The following is an 18,862-nucleotide window of genomic DNA, read 5'->3' on the forward strand; positions in this document are numbered from 1 at the left end:
AAATATCTCTTGCTGCTGGGTTTTGGGGTCCTTTGGGCTCTTAACAACACTCTCATTTCTGAGGTGATGGTTGATGCTCTCAGGTCTTTCACCCTTTTGATGAATGGAAACTTGGAGTAGTAACAGGCTATTATCAAATACCACTCTTGATTCTCGGTGGACAAGTCTGCTCCCACTGTGTGCCATGGCCTGGCAGGTACCTCTGTGGAAATCATTTCCTCTTTTTGTTGTGTGTTTCTGTTGATGCTTTTGGATATTTTGTCTGAATCACATAATTGACAGATCAACTACAACTCCCAGCAACTATCGAGACCTAGAATTGCTGGTCTGTCTGTATCTACCACGTAGAAAATACAGAGGATGTTCTTTCCCTTATGGCAGCCATTGATCTTGGCTCTCCCTAGCTGCTTGATCATGGATCCATCATAGGCCGTTAATGTGACATTTGCTGTTTCCAATGCTCTGCTTTTTGGATACCCTTTTATTATTTCTCTAGGAATATCTGGTGGTAGAGTCTGAGTAGAAGGACTTTGTGATCCAGTATCCAGCTTCATCTTTAGGCTAAATATCATAGGTTTGTTCTGGATTGCCCTCTGTTTTTGGATCCTTGTGTGCAACTTGCTTCCTTCTTTCATCTCACACGATATCTCTTGAAGGTTTATAGATTCTATGTCCAGTATCAGGGTGTCAGAGTCTTCGTTGTTATTTCCTTTTATGTGGTGGATCTGCTCTCTGTCTTTTTATCTTCACTGGTATTACTGTTTTCTTCATACCAGACTTGCACATCTTCGCCCAGTGGTTTGCTTTACTGCAGGCTTTACATTTAGAACCATGTGCAGGGCATTTGTTTCAGTAATCAAAGGGGTCCTGCTTCCTGCACGTCTTGGGGGTTTGCACTTTTCTGATTGTGTTCTTTATAACATCAACCCTTCCTTCTCTTTGCTATGGGTGGGTCTGCATAGATAGGGATTTCATTTGCTCTGGCTGTGCCTATAGCTTTGGCCAACTTCAAGCTATCCTTTCCTATAAGAGACTTTTGCAGTTCGGGATGAGCGGGTGGTGAAAAGATACCAGAGCACCCAGAGAGGATGGTGTGCAAAGATACCAGAACACCAGAGTTAGGATTGAACTAGGCCACTGAAGCTATGAAGTGATGGTTCTTTCAGCTGTGCCATCATATTGCCCCTTATTGATATGAGTTCAAGTCTGCCGTCGACCTGGCCATATCAAGATAGCTCAATTATATTCACCGGCTCTAGAACTGGAGTATCAAGTTGCCAGCAAAAAGGTAGGCAGATCATGAGTTGATGATGGAAGCAACATTAATTTCTCTTACTGAGTTTGGAGAGAAACTAGAGCTCAAGGATTTGTTTTTTTTATTTCCCTTTGCCACATCCAGTTTAATTTGGTGGTTTGCCTGGTAAACATGCACAATTTAAGGGGGGGGGGGTAAATGACAGAGGGTTTCATGTGTGCCATTGATCTGGACATGGATACAGCCAAGTGTCATGCAATGACAACAACTCCAGTATTCCCCAAAGGGGCTCTGCAGTCTCAGCAACAGACTGGTAATTAGGGAGTTAGTGGAGCTGTATTCTACTTTATTTCTGCTGGAAAGATGGATGTGACTATTTATTTTTCCACAGATGCTCCCCAACCTGCTGTTTCCAGCATATTCTGTTTATGTTAAAGTTACATCTGGTATGAAAACCTCGAGCTGGAGGATAGTGCATGATGGAGAGGTATAATGTAGTTTTTTTTTACTTGATGTCTCCACTGCAGTAGACAAGCTATATACTGACATTCACTGTAAACCTATCTGAAATGTCTTCCCATTTCAATCAAGGCCAACTTCGTGGTCAATAGAGCCATTTCCTGGTTCACCTTATACCCTCACCCCCAAACAGAAGTGATAGGTTTCCTTCTCTTCACTTGTTAACCTATCAGGTCTCTCATGATTGTCAGCTGCAACAAGAACCCAGTCCAGACACATCTACCTCTCCCCTCCATTTCTACCTTCCATTGAACTCCATTGTCTGCTCATTCTTCCCCCCCTCCAACTACTTTCTGCTGCAATGCTTGTTCTTTTTACACCCCCCCCCCCCCCCCCCAATTACCATCCAAGGATCTGAATGGCTGTTTCATGTGAGGCAAAGATTCACACACACTACCTCCAACTTCATCTACGGCATTTGATGCTCCTGATGTAGTTTCTTCTACAATGCCGAGATCAAGCACAAACTTGAAGAATGTTGTTTGCGGAGCATCTACACTGCAATGAACATCCTGGTTGTTTGCCATTTCAACTTCCTGTTCCCAACCAACCTGTCTATCCTGAATCTTCTCCACTGCCAGAGTGAGGCCCAATGCAAGTAGAACAATTAGTTCTACCTGGCAGCCTGCAACTCAATGGTATGAGCATGGAACTTCCCCTCAGGTAACAAGCCCCCTCTACTGTGCTAGTTCTGCTCTTTTGTCTCCCTTTCCATGCAACCTTGCCCCTTCTTATTCCCTTTCATCTTAGGTTTGATTCCCATCTCTCTTCTGCACTCCCCATTCCCTTTGGGTCTATCTCCTTTTTTTATTACTACGGTCACAATAGATTTCAGCATTTGATCAAGAGCACCTACCCAGTGTCAATTCGATTTCTCAGCTGGCAGTTTGTGCTGGTTTACAGTTCATCAGGAATGCTTTTCTAGAATTCAAAGAAATAAACTTGATCAAGTGGATTATGCTCCTGTCTAAAGGATGTTAGTACAAGTTATTTTCTGTCTGCCTTCCAAGTTCCTTCCAAAACAAAAATTTATGGGTTGGCCTCAGTCCAATGATTGAGGAAAAGCCTAATGGGAAACTAATGCAAATTATGTTAAGGTGAGATCACTATGAAACAAACATTTTCCAGTGGCGTTATCACTAGTTGGTCGTATTGATAAAATTATCATTTTAATTGCATTAAAGTATTTTAATATACTTTCCTTCATCCCCAAAATATTTTTTTTACAAGGTAGAGTCTAGGATATCTTCTAATATTTAAAATAAGAAAAATCCTAGATTGAGCAAACCTTTATTGCAGAAACAAAAAGAAAGGAGGAGGAATAGCTCTCCTTAATTTTAGGTTTTATTATTGGGCTATTATCTTTTTGGATTTATTATTCAGACATATATGAATGTCATTTATGGGTTGATTTGGAGAGGAATTCATTTAATGCGTAATTGTTGTTTAATTACTGGGTGCTCCTCTACCCTTTACATTATACATAATTAATAGAGGAGATCTCCACCAAGTTCTTAAGCATTCAATAATGATTTGGTTCCAGCTTCAGAAAACAAAATTATTAAACCTAAAAAGATTTATCTAATGAAATAAGATTTTTTTAAAAAAAAACACCATTGAATCGGGTATTTACACTATGGAAAACTAAAAGAGCAATAACCTTTTTAGACCTGTTTGCAGGAGACTGCTTAATGTCTTTCAGGGGCCTATCTCACTGGCGGAGACGTCACCGTGACTCAACTCAGGTGACTCGAGATGGCTTGCGCTCTCACCAAGGCGATGTCTCCGTGACATCTCCATCAGTCGCGGCAACTAATATTGTCCGTGACTGGGAGAGGTCGCTGCGGAGACGTCTCCCCAGTCGTGGACAACATTAGTCACTGCAATTGATGGAGATGTCGCGGAGACCCGGCTAGTCTCCAGGAGGTCTCCACCTTGTCACCAGGCCAGTAAGATACCCCCCTGATGACCAGACAAATAATTTGAGCAAGGCACAATTTTTTTTGTATTTACAAATTAAAGACTTTGTGTACTTCCAAACTATCCTTCTGCTTACCCATTTAATATGATAGACAACCTTTTTCAGGTGTATCAACTTCAAAAAGGGTTAATAGCTGCAATATTCAATTGGTTATTTAACTTGCAACTGATATCCAATGATAACGTTAAAAATGCTTTCAATTTAAATATGGCATTACATCATGCAACCACTGCACGAGTCAGTGAGACTTCATCTTTCCATTTCATTAAAATTGCTCATCTGGCTATCAAAGTAATAAAAAAAAAACTAATTTTTCTGGAATAATTTAATAAGAAACCCAAAGCTACAGGATACTGTTCAATTTCACAACCTAGAGGAAGTTGTTTCCCAATCTGCAGTCCTAATGCGCCTGTACCTCGTACATGATGGATGTTAGGGATCCTTAGTACTTTGTATTTGAGCAATTATCCCAGTGAATTTCGTCAATGGAGATCAGGGTCATCTTTGCCATATTAATGATCCTCTATCAACCTCAGGTCTGCTGCTTTGCAACTACTCTACCACACACTGGTGCAGTCAAACTGAACACTCAATTACACTACTGCAAAATGTTTAAGATGGGGGCTAGTAGCCTTTCCTTAGAAAGTGTAGGGCTTCTTGACTAATGAAATGATGGTGTGCATCCAGGATAGGTCATCCATTACATGCGAACCAAGGAACTTTGTGGTCTCCACTCTTTCCATGACAGAGCCATTGATGTGTAGTGGATGGAGAGTGGTCTCAAAAATAAACAAAAACACAAGTAGTAGGAAAGCAAGAAATATGAATGACACTATATTGAGACATCAGATATTTTTAATTGTTTAAAGTATAAAAGCAGAGTCAATGTAATTTGCATGACCAGATAGTAGGATCATCTCAATGCAGCAATGTTCCAGTGCAATTTTAAGACAGAACATTTAGGTCATTTTGAAAGCAGTACAATCTTTTTTGAAGATTCCATCCAGTGGAATAAGAAACCAAGTTTGATTTTAAAATTTCCATACTGTTTCATTAACAATTAAGCTAATAATTTACATCTTAAAATTGAATTTTGCCTTCTGCCATCAATCACATAGGAAGGCTGGATTCTCAAAATTCATGCTTTGCTGAGTCTTCTTTTGCCAGCTTTGCCATTTAATATAGCCAGCTGCAACAAACATAGTCAAAAGCACTGAAAAATTAAAGAGGGTCATGTAAAGGGATGGAAGCAACTGTCAGAAATTACCAACTACATAGATCAAGAATTATGGGTGCACTCTTGAACAGTTTGTCATGTAGGTCTCTCTTTCAATTGAGGTAGAAATTTAGATAAAAAAAATGCAGTGCTTTTTTTTTACAATGAAGTGAAGGAAATCAAGTGATGAGGAAAACTTTTCCTATCCTAAAAAAGAGATACTTACTAATAGCAAGGGCAATCCAACCGACTTCAGAGCCATTCGTGGGTTTCTGCTCTCCAAGGAGCACACTGGAATTTTTACCTATTATGAATAGAGAAGGCAATTGAAAATTTGCTAAATAGAGAAACTGACTGTATATCAGCTGACCTGAAATATCAGTTAAAATTTAAATAGCTACATCTTCTTCACACAGCAATAACTTTAAAGATCATTGTAAAAAAAAAAAAAGATACTTAAGGACCTGATCATTTAGTTCCCCATTGGAAATTCAAGCAGGTTCATTTTCCATTACCTTCAGGCAACCAAACTGTTGTATGAAAATTCGAAGGCAGTTTGAAAGTAACAGAGGCCAAGGTAGGCACCAATGTGGTGGATCCTGCAAGAGTTGTTGGTTGATTTGCTGTAAAGAAACAAACATACAGATCATCCATTAGAAGATACTGTCATGATAATGAATATGTATGAGATGTACTGGAAGTCACGTGGTATGAGAGAGAGAGATAAGAACACAAGCAGGAGAACAAAGGAAACCGGAGAATAAAAAGACACTAAGAAGTTTACCTGATAAACTTGTGTTTAATGTTTTATTAACTTCACATTTCGGGCCACAAATGTGACATTGGCGACGAGGATGAAAGAAGCTTGAAGAAAATTAAAGACTAAACAAGATTACAGAGGATTACAGACAACTTCAAGGTGATAAGAATTTTCTCTGTGACTCAATACTTTTGGGGCTGGAATATTTCCTCATGGCTGGTGCAGACGGTGACTTTCTAACACATAGTGGAATTGCTCATTTTGACCCAACGGGTGATGCAAGCACTGTAAGTGTGAAGTGGAAGGCATGGCTGGAAGAATTTGAATCCTACGCCGACAGTCGTGGCCTATTTCTAGATACCGGTACAGTTGAACAAAAAGCGCAGAGAAGGGCATTACTTCTTTTCACTGCAGGACCCTCAGTTCGGGAAACATTTAAGACACTTTTGAATACTGGAAGAAAGGATGAGTACCAGAAAGCGTTAGATGCATTAAATGCACACTATTTAGTGACACCGAATGCTACATTTCAACGCCATTTGTTTCGGAGAACGAGACAAGAAGATGGCCAGACAATTGCTCAGTACGTGACGAGACTACGCCAGCTAGCTGTTGGATGCAATTACATGCCAGCTGATTTGGACAACCAGTTATTGGATCAAGTCGTACAGCACTGTAGATCAGATAAACTCAGAAGACGTCTACTGGAAAGAGGGAGTGAGTTGGAAATCACCGACACTTTAACCATTGCTGCTGCATTAGAGGCTGTTGAAGGGCAATTTCATACCATGACACTGAAAGACAACTCAAGCCAGCAAATTAAGAGGCTCTCACATCGCCATAATCAGCCAAGATATACACCGACACATGACGTGGAGCGTTATCGATGTGGAAACCGAGGTCACTTTGGAAAAGACCCATATTGCCCGGCCAAAGGCAAAGTTTGCAGAAAGTGTGGAGGTAAGGACCACTTTGCAAAGAAGTGCAAAAGCAAGTCCAATGCAGACCAGAAGAGGAAGAGTACAACTTCCAAAGGCAAAGCCTGGGAAAAAGGAAAGTATCCTGGAAAGAAAGATACCATTCGCCAGATAGTCGGTGACGATGATGATACCCAGGAGGAACAGAGTTGTTACCAATTTACGTTGAATGAAGTACATCATGAGAAGGTCCCAGTGATCATTGGTGGAGTGACAGTTCAGGTCATTGTAGACTCAGGCAGTGACAGTAATGTGATTGATCGACATTTATGGGAGAAGTTGAAAAGGAAAAAGATCATCTGTACCTCAAAGAAGTGTTCCAAGAAACTGTATCCATACACAGCAACTAAGCCATTGCAGACCATTGGATGTTTTACTGCAACTGTTGAAGCTGGAGATAAGTACACTGAAGCAGAGTTTATGGTCATAGAAGAGAAGGGAGAACCATTGCTGAGTAGAAGCACAGCGCAAGACCTGGCAATACTTCATATTGGAGCTTGTGTCAATTCAATTCAGTCATACGAGGATATGAAGCAAGAATTCCCCGCAGTCTTCCAAGGAGTAGGAAAGCTGAAAGGTCGACAATTGAAGCTAGCGGTAGATGAAACGGTCAAACCCAAGGCACAACCAATGCACCGAACTCCGTTTGGACTTCATGGGAAAGTCAAAGCCAAAATTAAAGAATTGATTGAACAAGACATTATTGAACCGGTGGAACATTCGACACAATGGGTCAGTCCAGTAGTGATTGTGCCCAAACCAAAGGGTGACATAAGACTATGTGTTGACATGAGAATGGCCAATGAAGCTATAATTAGAGAACGACACCCTATACCAACAGTGGAGGAAATACTTCAAGAACTAACTACCAGTAAGATATTCTCAAAAATTGATCTGAAATGGGGCTATTATCAATTAGAGCTGGATCCAGGTTCCCGAGATGTAACTACATTTGTGACTCACTGTGGATTGTATCATTACAAGAGACTATCATTTGGAATTAATGCAACTTCGGAGATCTACCAGTATGAAATCCATCGAGTGATTCAAGGCATTCCTGGAGTTGCCAACATTTCTGACGACATCATAGTCCATGCACCAACGAAGGAAGAGCATGACAAACGGTTGAGGTGTGTACTATCTAGACTACAGGAAGCAGTGAATGGAAACAAGTGCCAGTTCGGTGTGTCAGAAATGGACTTCATGGGACACAGACTTACACGGGAAGGACTAAACCCTGCAGAGGCCAAGGTGAAAGCTATTGCAGAGGCACGTGCACCTCAGAACGCAACAGAAGTGAGGAGTTTCCTGGGATTGGTCAATTTTTGTGCAAAGTTCATTCCTAATCTCGCTACAGTGGCAGAACCACTAAGGAAACTAACCAGGAAAGGTGTACCATTTCATTTTGGATCTGAGCAGAAGAAAGCGTTCACAGTGCTGAAGCAAAGCCTGACAGATGCAAAAACTCTTGGATATTACGATCCGGCGGCATCAACCAAAGTCATAGCGGATGCCACCCCGGTTGGTTTAGGAGCCGTGTTGGTCCAGATGCATGATGGAGGACCAAGAATCATTGCCTATGCCAGCAGATCGTTGTCAGATGTGGAAAGAAGATACTCTCAGACAGAGAAAGAAGCACTCGGACTTGTATGGGCCTGTGAGAGGTTCCATGCATATTTATACGGCATTGAATTTGAACTCATCACAGATCATAAGCCATTGGAGGTGATCTATGCACCTAGATCCTAGAATAGAGAGATGGGTACTCAGACTACAACCCTACAAATATAAAGTAATCCACATTGCAGGGAAAGCAAACATTGCAGATCCGCTGTCCAGATTGGTGAAGGATGGTGGTCCACAATCCAAGTCAGAATTGGGAACAGAAACAGAGAGCTTTGTACGCTTCGTAGCTATTCAGGCGACACCAAAAGCTGTGACTACGAAGGAGGTCGAGAGAGAATCCGAACGTGATCCAGAACTCAGGAAAGTAAGAGAATGCATACAGAGTGGACAATGGGACAAGTGTACTCACAAGGCTTACATTCCCATTAGAGATGAATTTTGTTGCATCGAACAGTGTGTATTAAGAGGTTGCAGATTGGTGATTCCGCAAAGATTGAGACCGAAGATCGTATCCTTAGCGCATGAAGGACACCTAGGTATTGTTGGTACCAAGCAAAACATCAGGACCAAGGTATGGTGGCCAAGTTGTGATAAAGACGCAGAGAAATTTGTTAAAACTTGTCATGGATGTCAAATCACAAGTAAGAGTAATCCGCCAGAACCGATCCGGAGTACGCAACTTCCGACTGGACCATGGATCGACGTAGCTGTTGATTTTCTTGGACCTTTACCGACGGGTGAATCAATTATGGTAGTGATAGATTACTACAGCAGATACTATGAGTACGTGGTGTTGAAGTCCACAACCACTGAAAAAACAATACAAGCGTTAGCAGAGATATTTGCAAGATATGGATTACCTGTTACATTATACACTGACAATGGTCCACAATTCATTTCAGAGACATTTGCAGAATACACGAGGACCACAGGTATCCACCATCATAAAGTAACTCCGAAATGGCCGCAAGCCAATGGAGAAGTAGAGAGACAAAATCAGTCCATTGAAAAACGATTGAGGATTGCACATGCAGAAGGACAAAATTGGCGAGAAGCATTGCTATCTTATGTGGCTGTCTATCGAGCAACGCCTCATGCACCCACTGGAAAAAGTCCTGCTGAAGCATTTTTTGGGAGAAAAATCCGCACAAAAATGCCAGAAATAAAGGAAATCCGAGACGACCAGGAGATGAGGGACCACGATACTGAAAAGAAAGGTGCAGCAAAGCTGTACACAGATTCGAAACGTGGAGCCAAGTACTCAGACATCATGCCAGGAGATAATGTTCTTGTGAGGCATGAAACTGGTGGTAAGCTAGACACACCTTATTACCATCAACCCTATACTGTCGTATCCAGAAGTGGCGGTATGGTGACAGTCAAGTCTCCGACTGGAGTCCTGTATAAGAGAAATGTATTAGGTGTAAAAAGGTACCAGTCCAGAGATACATCGAGCGAAGAGGTTGAAAGGCCAATACGAGATGCTGAAACTGAGAGACCTGATGATGTTCCAGAGGCAGTTACCAGCACTCCTGATGAAGTGACTAGAGCGCCAGAAACACCTGAAGCCGTGGCGAGCAGTATTTCCGACGCCGAGAGTGAACAACCGAGAAGCGACGACAATATCGCAGGCAGGCCGAAACGAAACCGGAAAGTGCCCAAACGAAACAAAGACTTTGCGCCATAGTTTTAATATTAACTTTGGGACAGTATTTTAATCTTATATCATAAAGTGCATGTATGAGTGCTGCAGGAAGTAAATTTTATGTAGTTGAGTTATAGTATTACCATTAGTTACGATGTTTGTATGTTTCCGAGGGATATTGGTAAGTGAAGGTAAAGTTTATTTCTGATTAAAGGAGGGATGTCATGATAATGAATATATATGAGATGTACCGGAAGTCGCGTGGTATGAGAGAGAGAGATAAGAACACAAGCAGGAGAACAAAGGAAACCGGAGAATAAAAAGACACTAAGAAGTTTACCTGATAAACTTGTGTTTAATGTTTTATTAACTTCACATTTCGGGCCACAAATGTGACAGATACCAAAGCCGTAGCCAAGCACTTTTTTTTTTAAAAAGAAGGTGAGGCAGCTCAGATCAAGAACAGTTTCTTTCCAATAGCTATCAGGTTCTTCAACATCCCCTGTGATACTAATTACATACTGACAAAAACTACCTCTAACAGCACTGATTCACCACACCTTACAAACAAAATGCACTCACTCATTTCTCAGTTCATGAAGTCAACTTAATTTGGTGGTGTGTCTGGTAAACATGCACAATTTATTATTCACTAGACACAGCATTGCTTTCTTCAACTCCCCAAATACCACCCTCTGACCTTCACATTGGCTCACTGCCACGAGTGATCTTGACACACTTGCTCTCCTCCTCGTGCATTTGAGATCCATCATCAATATACTGCCACTCAACATACCCACACATGCACGCTATTACTCCCATGTGTTGGATCAGTGACGTCTGACATTATTCCCAACAAAGGTAAGTATGTGACTGTGACATACCTGCACTATTTGTTATATTTTCTTGCACTAGGATAACTGAATATTTATTATCTACTTATTGTTTGCATTTAGTTTTTAAATTCACTGTATACTATTGTATGTTTTAATGAAATACAGGTGCCTACCCTTTTATCCAGGATTCCGAAAAACAGTGACCTCCAAAAACAAACTTTTTAAAGTAGATGACAACTGCTCATCCAAGATGGAGTTTAGTGCCAAACATGTCATGTGACCCTCACTCAACTAATTTGTGGTATCATTACTTTATGTACCCTACCTATTGAGCATGAACCTTGCTCAACTCATGTTGGTATATTCAGTGTCAATTTGCTACTTTAGAAGTGCCTCCGAATTGCCATATACTGACCCCAGTCCATCATCGTGGTACTTTGTCAGCCTAGTAGTGGCTCAATGACAGTCGTTGCTCCCCATAATCTCCCACACAGCCAAAACCGCTGTACCAGAGCCAGCGCAGGGGAACTGAGAAGGAGCCTGTTCCCCTGGTGCTGGTACAGTAGTGGAGGGAGAGATGGCAGCACAACTTGAATGGGTGAGGGGAAGAGAGGGCAGTGCAATTCAGGTGGGCTTAAAGGGACCACCCTTTTAAAATGATTCTGAAATCCTGAACGTTCCGAACAATGGCAGGTGCCCGGTCCTGATGATCCCGGATAAAAGGTTAGGCACCAAGTACTTGCTGCAGCAAATAATTTTGATGCACATATGCATTGTACAGAGAAATAAACTTTTTTTACCAAGGTTCTTTGTGAAGTAGTCATTCATTTGCACTTCAATGTATTGCACTGAAGAAACCATCACCTACATTCAGTCAGCATGGTTTCTAAAAGTCAGTTTTAGCACTTGTTCCCATTTCTTCAGTTATATCTCCATATGGACCAACTACAGTTAATAAATCTGTATTCTTTGGCATCACCTCAGACTGCGAGCACATACCCTTGCAATTCAAGATTTGCTGGTTTTAATAACGTGCCATTGTCTGGCATTCACTTACTCCACATTTTGCCTGACCAGATTGAATTTCTATCATCTGCGATTGCATTTGATCTCTAGTTTCTATTCTGTGCAAATACACAATAGGCTTGAACAATTGGTAGTTTGCAGGAAACATTTTGGACTGCCTCATGCCTTGTATGCAGTAATCCATGGTGCTTTTGACATTCTCTAAAGATTATTAAAATCCACAGGTATTTGTATAAAAGGAAGATGCTTTCATATCCAATGTCAAGGCAACTTGTGGGTCTGGACTTGAGAATCATCAGATGCACCAGACTTCTGTAGCAACCTTTCTGGTCAATGATCAAAATCAAACCTGGTACATAATGCCAACATCCAACTTTTAAATAATTTGATTGCTATTAAATTTTACATTAAAGCTGAGCAAAAATAAAAGTCATCATTTAACATGCAAATCATAACCACATTTTTTCCTAAAGTTCAAATTCTTACAAATAGATCTTCAATACAATTCAGGTGAGGATGGATGCACACATGAACCTCCAGGTATTGTTCTGCAATTAGCACAAGAAAAAACAATTTCATCTCCCATTCAAAATATTTGTACTGGTGTCATAGTCAGGAACTAAACTGTTCAGAGGACATGTCCACTTCAGCCCAAGTATATTAACACCTTATTATTATTGTTCTTGGCCCAATATATCAATTTATAGTTTTTTTTACCCTCACAGATTTATAAATTCTCAATCTTTCCCTTTCTCTCCAAATGCATATTTATCCTCTGCATTTTTCATTGAAGCAGAATTTTATTTTCCATGAAAAATGTTTCTTGGTTAATTTCTTGAAGGCAAATTTAAAGAATGGCTGAAACTACAATTCTACTTAAAAAGGTTCTTCTGATCCATTTACTGTAAAGATCCTGAAGTTAAACTCCATGCAGGTTTCAAATGCAATGAATTTGTACAGCAGAGTTCTGGATATTGACAGTTTACATGTCATACCTATTCTACATTGCCATCCATTTGGCTCCAGCTCCTCTCCAAGTGGACACACACATGTGTATTTTGGTGACCGGCTGTTGAACCATGGAGCAGGAAGGCACATGAATTCACAGCCTCTATTCCTATTTCTTCCACACCAATTTTTACCTATGAGGGAAAAAAAAATACAAGTCTGCATGTACAAAGTGAATGACATGCCACATTTGCAGCTTATTTGGTTTGTCAGAGCAGTGGCTAGCAAATTATAAACAAGAAAAATGTCAACTAATTTGGCTTCAATTCGAACTATTTAATTCAGCTGCTGGGACCCCAAACCTCTTACGCATGGCAGATTTATAGGATTCACAATTTTTCTCTGGTTCTATTCCAAGCAAATCTGCTTTATTATTAATGATTTCAACAGGCATTACAAGATAACCTCAGGAAACAAATCATTTAAATGCCCATGTTAATTATCAAAATCATTGAATATTTTCAGGTGGCAATGCCCCCATACATTCAGCCATTCAGGGTTTTTTTGGGTTTAGGCATCCACACTGATATTAGGCAGTCACAATCCAGACCAAATCTCCAGAGGCAAGATTGGCCACCCCCATCCAGGCAGCGAATGAGGGAAGAGTAAAATGTGATTCAACTCAGTTTTTCCAAAGTTCAATATCCTTCAAACCAAAGTTGCAAAATAAACCTTAAATTTGCAAAATATTCACTTTTGTTACCAGGTTAGGATATTTCAAAGCAATGAAGATTTATGATAAGGTTATTGGTGCAAAGGAGGTAGAGATTTGTGCTGTCCTTGTAATAAATGTGAGAAGGTTGTATAGGCATAGATATGGTATTGGTATGCTGGCTTCCCCAAGTTTAAAAACTCAAATGTTTGCTTTCATGAAACTCAGACTGCTAGCTATTTCAATGCCACAGGAAGTTCATTTCATGGTCAAGACCAGTGACTTGGATGTAATAGCTCATTGGCAAATATCTGGTCAAGTAATCATGGTTCAGCAAATAGGCCACATTACGGCACTGGGATGGAAAAGTTTCATTGCAATCATACCAGATGTTTGTATCCAAAAGACATGCTTGTCCTATTTTTCAATTAATTATCAAAAAGGCAAAAATGAATGTTCAGATGTACAAAGCCAAGTTTAAGTCATACCAATTGGTTGCAACAGTTCACTGTAAACAATAATATCACAAGGTTCCTGAAGGTTGGAAGCCAAAACCACCACATCACTTCCTGCATACTTGTTGACTTTATAGACTGCTTTGGTCTCCCCATCAGTCCAGAAGACAGCATCCTAAAACAAGATCATATGTTCTGAGAAATTGTGGCCTAAACTTTGATCAGATCATTGCACATACAGGTAACCATTTTTCAAGTATACAATTTAAAGTTATCCTTCTCCACTGTGTCAAAATTGTCATTGATTTTAAAAAAATTCAATTTACATCAATATTGAACATAGAACTCTTGCCATTGGACTATTGTACTATTGAGAAGTAATTTTACATTGGAAATCTGCACATCTTAATTTTAAAAAGTGGAGAGCTTTACCTCAAATGCAGCAATAGCCAAGGGATGAATGAGGAATTCCAGTGACCACAGAACTGTTCTTCTATCCTGACCATTGAGCGCTATACTTGCTAACATGTGCAGCTTTGCATCAACCCAATACAAGCGGCTTTTCACAAGATCTGTGGACAAAATTTAAAATGACTAAACCATTCTAGTTCAGAGGAACACATTTTTTGACAGACATGCTCTTACCAAGTGCAATACCAGTTGGCCACTCAATCTCTCTGGTTACAAGTTGTTGACGGTTAGCACCATTCATTCCTGCTTTTTCAATCTTTGCTGGTTCACCACAGTCTGACCAGTAAACAAACCTTCAAGAACCAAAAGCAAGTCAATACTTGAACCAGTTAAATTATTCTTTAATAGTACCTTTATGTAGTAAGCAAGGCACATTTAAGTAAATACTTAAATGTACATAATCTAAATAATGCATTGTTAAATAATTACAAACCCAACTGAGGCAAAAATCAAAGCCTTGCTTTTTTGGCAATTTATGGGCAGCACAGTTCAGTTGGTGCAACACCATTACACAGCACCAGCAATCAGGACCAGGGTTCAAATCCTGCATTGTAAGGACTTTGTACATTCTCCCAGTGTATGTGTGTTTCCTCCAGGGGCTCCTGTTTCCTCCCACCATTCGAGGCATGCCAGGGGTTGTAGGTTAATTGGGTGTCACAGGCACGTGGGCCAAAATGGCCTGCTACTGTGCTGTATATCTAAATATTAAAAAAATGTTCAATTTCTAAAATTCTGGGGCTTCCTCCCCAACCCCCATTGTTAATGATACCCTTTGTCAAACAGAATAAAGGAAGAAATTACATTCCTAGAAATATTACAATTCTATTGTATAAAACAATATTGAATTTTCACTCACAAATCTCATTTTACAAAAATTCCAATCCAAAACAATACTGCAAAATCAAATGTGCTAAACCACATCAAGAAAAAGCATGATAGACTATTCTACTGTGCTATTTAAAATTCTAACTCTGCTATTTTAATACATCAATCCCAACATCCCTCCATTTCCCTGGATAGGTGCACAAAAAAAAAATCAATACCCAGTGATTGGATCAACTGCTATAGAAGCTGGCACTTTCAAGTCAGTGTCAAAAAGAACTTTTCTTTTGGTTCCATCAAATGTGGCCACAGATATTATCCCATCACCTCCATCAGTCCAATAAATATGCTTGTAGATCCAATCCACTGCAATTCCCACAGGGAATCCTCGAACCTTAATTCTGGAAATCAAAGTTGGGTGCTCCCATTTATCCAAGGACACACTGCACAAAGAGAATACAAAATAGATTCATTAACTTTGCACCTAATTCCCATTATTTTGAAATGCGGAAAACAATTTTATATAACACAAATGAGATGCTAGCTTTTAGAGAGATTAGTTGAAGTACAAATTATTTATCCAGGACAAATCATAATTCCAGAATAAAATGCAAGGCCAGTTAACATTTATCACTAGGATAGCACTTTAAATATTGAATTCAATTTAAGAACTTGTGAAGTGGAATGCAAAAAAAAAACTTCCACTTTTGAACTTGCCAACCAAGGCAAGGTGATTTATTTAAAATTAGCATCCAAATTGATCACATGGAAGCTGACAAAACAAACATGCAAAAACCACTTTTGGCAAGTATATTCATCATTAATCAGCAGTTGGTGAGTTACTCTGTGTGCTACATTAATCCACCTTTGTTATCAGTTATTAGGGAACAAGATAATTAGGTGCCCACGTCAGTTGCCAAAGGGTGGAGGGAAAACTATCAAATGAATCAGTATGAAAGGCAATTAGCATTTTCTTTAAGACATGTCATACTAACCTGGTAACATTATTACAACATGCTATGAACCCCATGAAAACTTAATTCAGCAAATTTTTTATCTTAAAAAGTTCAAAGTTACCTGAAAATTGCTTGATGTGCCAGGTCAGCCCAGACGATTCTCTGCTCTGCCACATCAGCATCCAGAGCTATGGCATTTCTTGGCTGCAGAGGTAACTGCGTGTACTCCTGATGATGTAATCCCAGCTTCCGGAAATCATGGTGATTAGTGAAGATCAGAAAAGGTTCTTTTCCTATAGGATTTAGAAATCAACATTAAAAGCAAGCATCTATGAGGGTTCCTTTTCATTATTACATTGTTCTGTAGGTATAGTGCAAAAGTGAAACAAAAAAATTGTAGAAATGCAATGAAACCGAAGTACACTTCTGCACAAAACTGAATTTACATGACTTTAGCATAGTCCAGATTACAGCTCCATTAAAATTTGCAGAACTTCTGTTTATTACAAAATGCCCAAGGGATCCCTTATTCTTGAAGATTGTTGATTTTAGGGAGGGATGGGGAGAAAACTATGAAATTAATCTAGTACAGGTTTGCCAATTCTTCAAGCCCCATTTTATTCAGCAATGGAATATGCATGAATAGGGAAGTTACATGCTTCATCTGGTTTCTGGATCATTACAAGCATCCTAAGAGATCAGCCATGCCTCTATTAGGCTGGGAGGCACTGATACCAACTCTTGAGAAAGATTTCTAAAGAAATTCAGCAAGACAACAATGCCTCTTAATTTTTAATCATACACCATAAAAAATTTTTGGTCTAGCTGCACACATTAGTGCAGGAACTTCTCAGCCCAAGATTGCAAAAAATTGTAGAGTTGCAAATGCTCCTCAGGGAATCATAATATAGACTTGGTCTATATTACCTGCTGTCTCAGAAAATAGCTAATATTAAAAATTGCACTGCATCTGGTTCTCTTTTCACTTCCCATTCTCTGTGCACCATTTAAAAAATGATGCAGGCAGTTTTGATTGGAAACTTGATCTTGTGTTGCAAATGCACACTTCGTGTTGCTATGTTAATCAACTTCATGATACTGAAAATTCTCATTCTGGCCCAATCAGGCTCTCTCCAGCAAACCACAATTAGCACTGCCTCATTCTTTCCCACCCTCTCTATCGGTCCCCTCAAATACTGTGGAATGCAGCTTATTAGCAGACAGTAACTTAAGAACATTTAGAATATTAGCAATAATCTTCATGACAAAACTGAGTGAGATAGTGTAATCCAGCAATCAAGTTTCATCCATGCTTTAAAATTAACAGTTTAACTAGTGTAAACATGTTGCTGGATAATCTGAAGTACCTCTGTTACTGTATATCCAGCAATGCCATTTGAAAAGTTACTTACCTATCGACTTGCAAACCCGATTAGATAGATCCAAGTGATAACCTTTATAACACTCACACTTGTAGCTTCCTTCCAAGTTAATGCAAAGTTGACTGCATGTTCCAGGATTTTTGCATTCATTGATATCTGAAAAATAAGTAATTTTTAATCAATCATTCTCTTTTATAACCATGAAACTACTCAAACAAATAGGACCTAACTCACCTTCACATGTTTTACCAACCAAATCAAAACCAACAGGGCAGTCACATTCATAGCCAATAACAAGGTCCTGACAGATGTGAGAACAGCCTCCATTGTTTGACAAGCATTCATTTACATCTATAGAGGGAACAAAGGAATTGAACTCAGGATTATTTCCAATCCAAGACTGAAACAATGGATCAAATTTGGAAGTGAAATTATTGCATATTGTACATTTGACAAAAGAAAAAAAATGATTGAGTAAATGCTGCCATAATCCTTAAATGCTAATGTATTCTAGAAATTCAATATGCCGGTCATCTGCAATGATGCAAGATTTCAGAAATTACCTCAAGTTAGACTTCTGCCATTCTCAGATTTTACTTTCAGTTGATTCTATTTTAATGATGTGCAGAACATTAAATCATTTCCTAATACTGATAGACTATTTTTCTAATGAAGGGTTGAGGATAAAAATCAAGGGAATGAAATTTTATTTGCCCCATCTCAATATAAAAGATAATCAGATTAGGTGCAAAATGCTCAGCCATCAACACCAACGGCTATAATCTTACTATTTAATTTTACACATTAATCTTTGCAACCAAGATTGCATTTTAGTATCAACTGAGGGTAGTTTAATGCTTTGAAAATTGATTTCATGTTACCAAGTTTGTTCCACGTGGAGCTCAAACCTAGTAAGATAACAACATTCAACCAAGTCAAAGCTAGATTCAAACACTTTCAACACTAGTGGAACCAGAATGAAGAAAGTGAAATTTAGTTTTTGGTTAAAGTAATTATTGCCAGCTGCAGTGGTGAATAACAGGCTCGACTTTAACATTTAAGAAGAATTTGGATAGGTACATGGATGGGAGAGTTATGGAGGGCTATTAACTGGGTGCAGGTTATTGGGACTAGGCAGAAAAATAGTTCATCACAGACTGGAAGGCCCAAAGAGGCCTGATTCTGGGTTGTAATGTTCTGTGGTTCACATCGAAATAGAATGTGGTGCTAGTTCACCTATATTTAGCCAAAAATGCATTTAGATCAAATGTGAAG

The 18,862-nt window shown here is 39.4% G+C and overlaps 1 protein-coding gene across 1 annotated transcript in view; it reads right to left on the reverse strand.

The window, feature by feature from the left end:
• Positions 1 to 4,644: 4,644 nt before the first annotated feature.
• LOC138763610 (low-density lipoprotein receptor-related protein 1-like) overlaps positions 4,645 to 18,862 on the reverse strand; it is a 121,923-nt gene continuing 107,705 nt past the window's right edge. Inside the window, 11 exon segments of the mRNA XM_069938480.1 lie at positions 4,645 to 4,968; positions 5,198 to 5,275; positions 5,487 to 5,594; positions 12,837 to 12,983; positions 13,990 to 14,131; positions 14,389 to 14,528; positions 14,602 to 14,720; positions 15,471 to 15,692; positions 16,327 to 16,498; positions 17,618 to 17,743; positions 17,822 to 17,938. Of these exon segments, the coding sequence (XP_069794581.1) occupies positions 4,862 to 4,968; positions 5,198 to 5,275; positions 5,487 to 5,594; positions 12,837 to 12,983; positions 13,990 to 14,131; positions 14,389 to 14,528; positions 14,602 to 14,720; positions 15,471 to 15,692; positions 16,327 to 16,498; positions 17,618 to 17,743; positions 17,822 to 17,938 (1,478 nt within the window). The 3' untranslated portion in view covers positions 4,645 to 4,861.

Source organism: Narcine bancroftii, chromosome 1, assembly GCF_036971445.1.
Source record: "Narcine bancroftii isolate sNarBan1 chromosome 1, sNarBan1.hap1, whole genome shotgun sequence".
In the NCBI taxonomy this organism is placed as follows: domain Eukaryota; kingdom Metazoa; phylum Chordata; class Chondrichthyes; order Torpediniformes; family Narcinidae; genus Narcine; species Narcine bancroftii.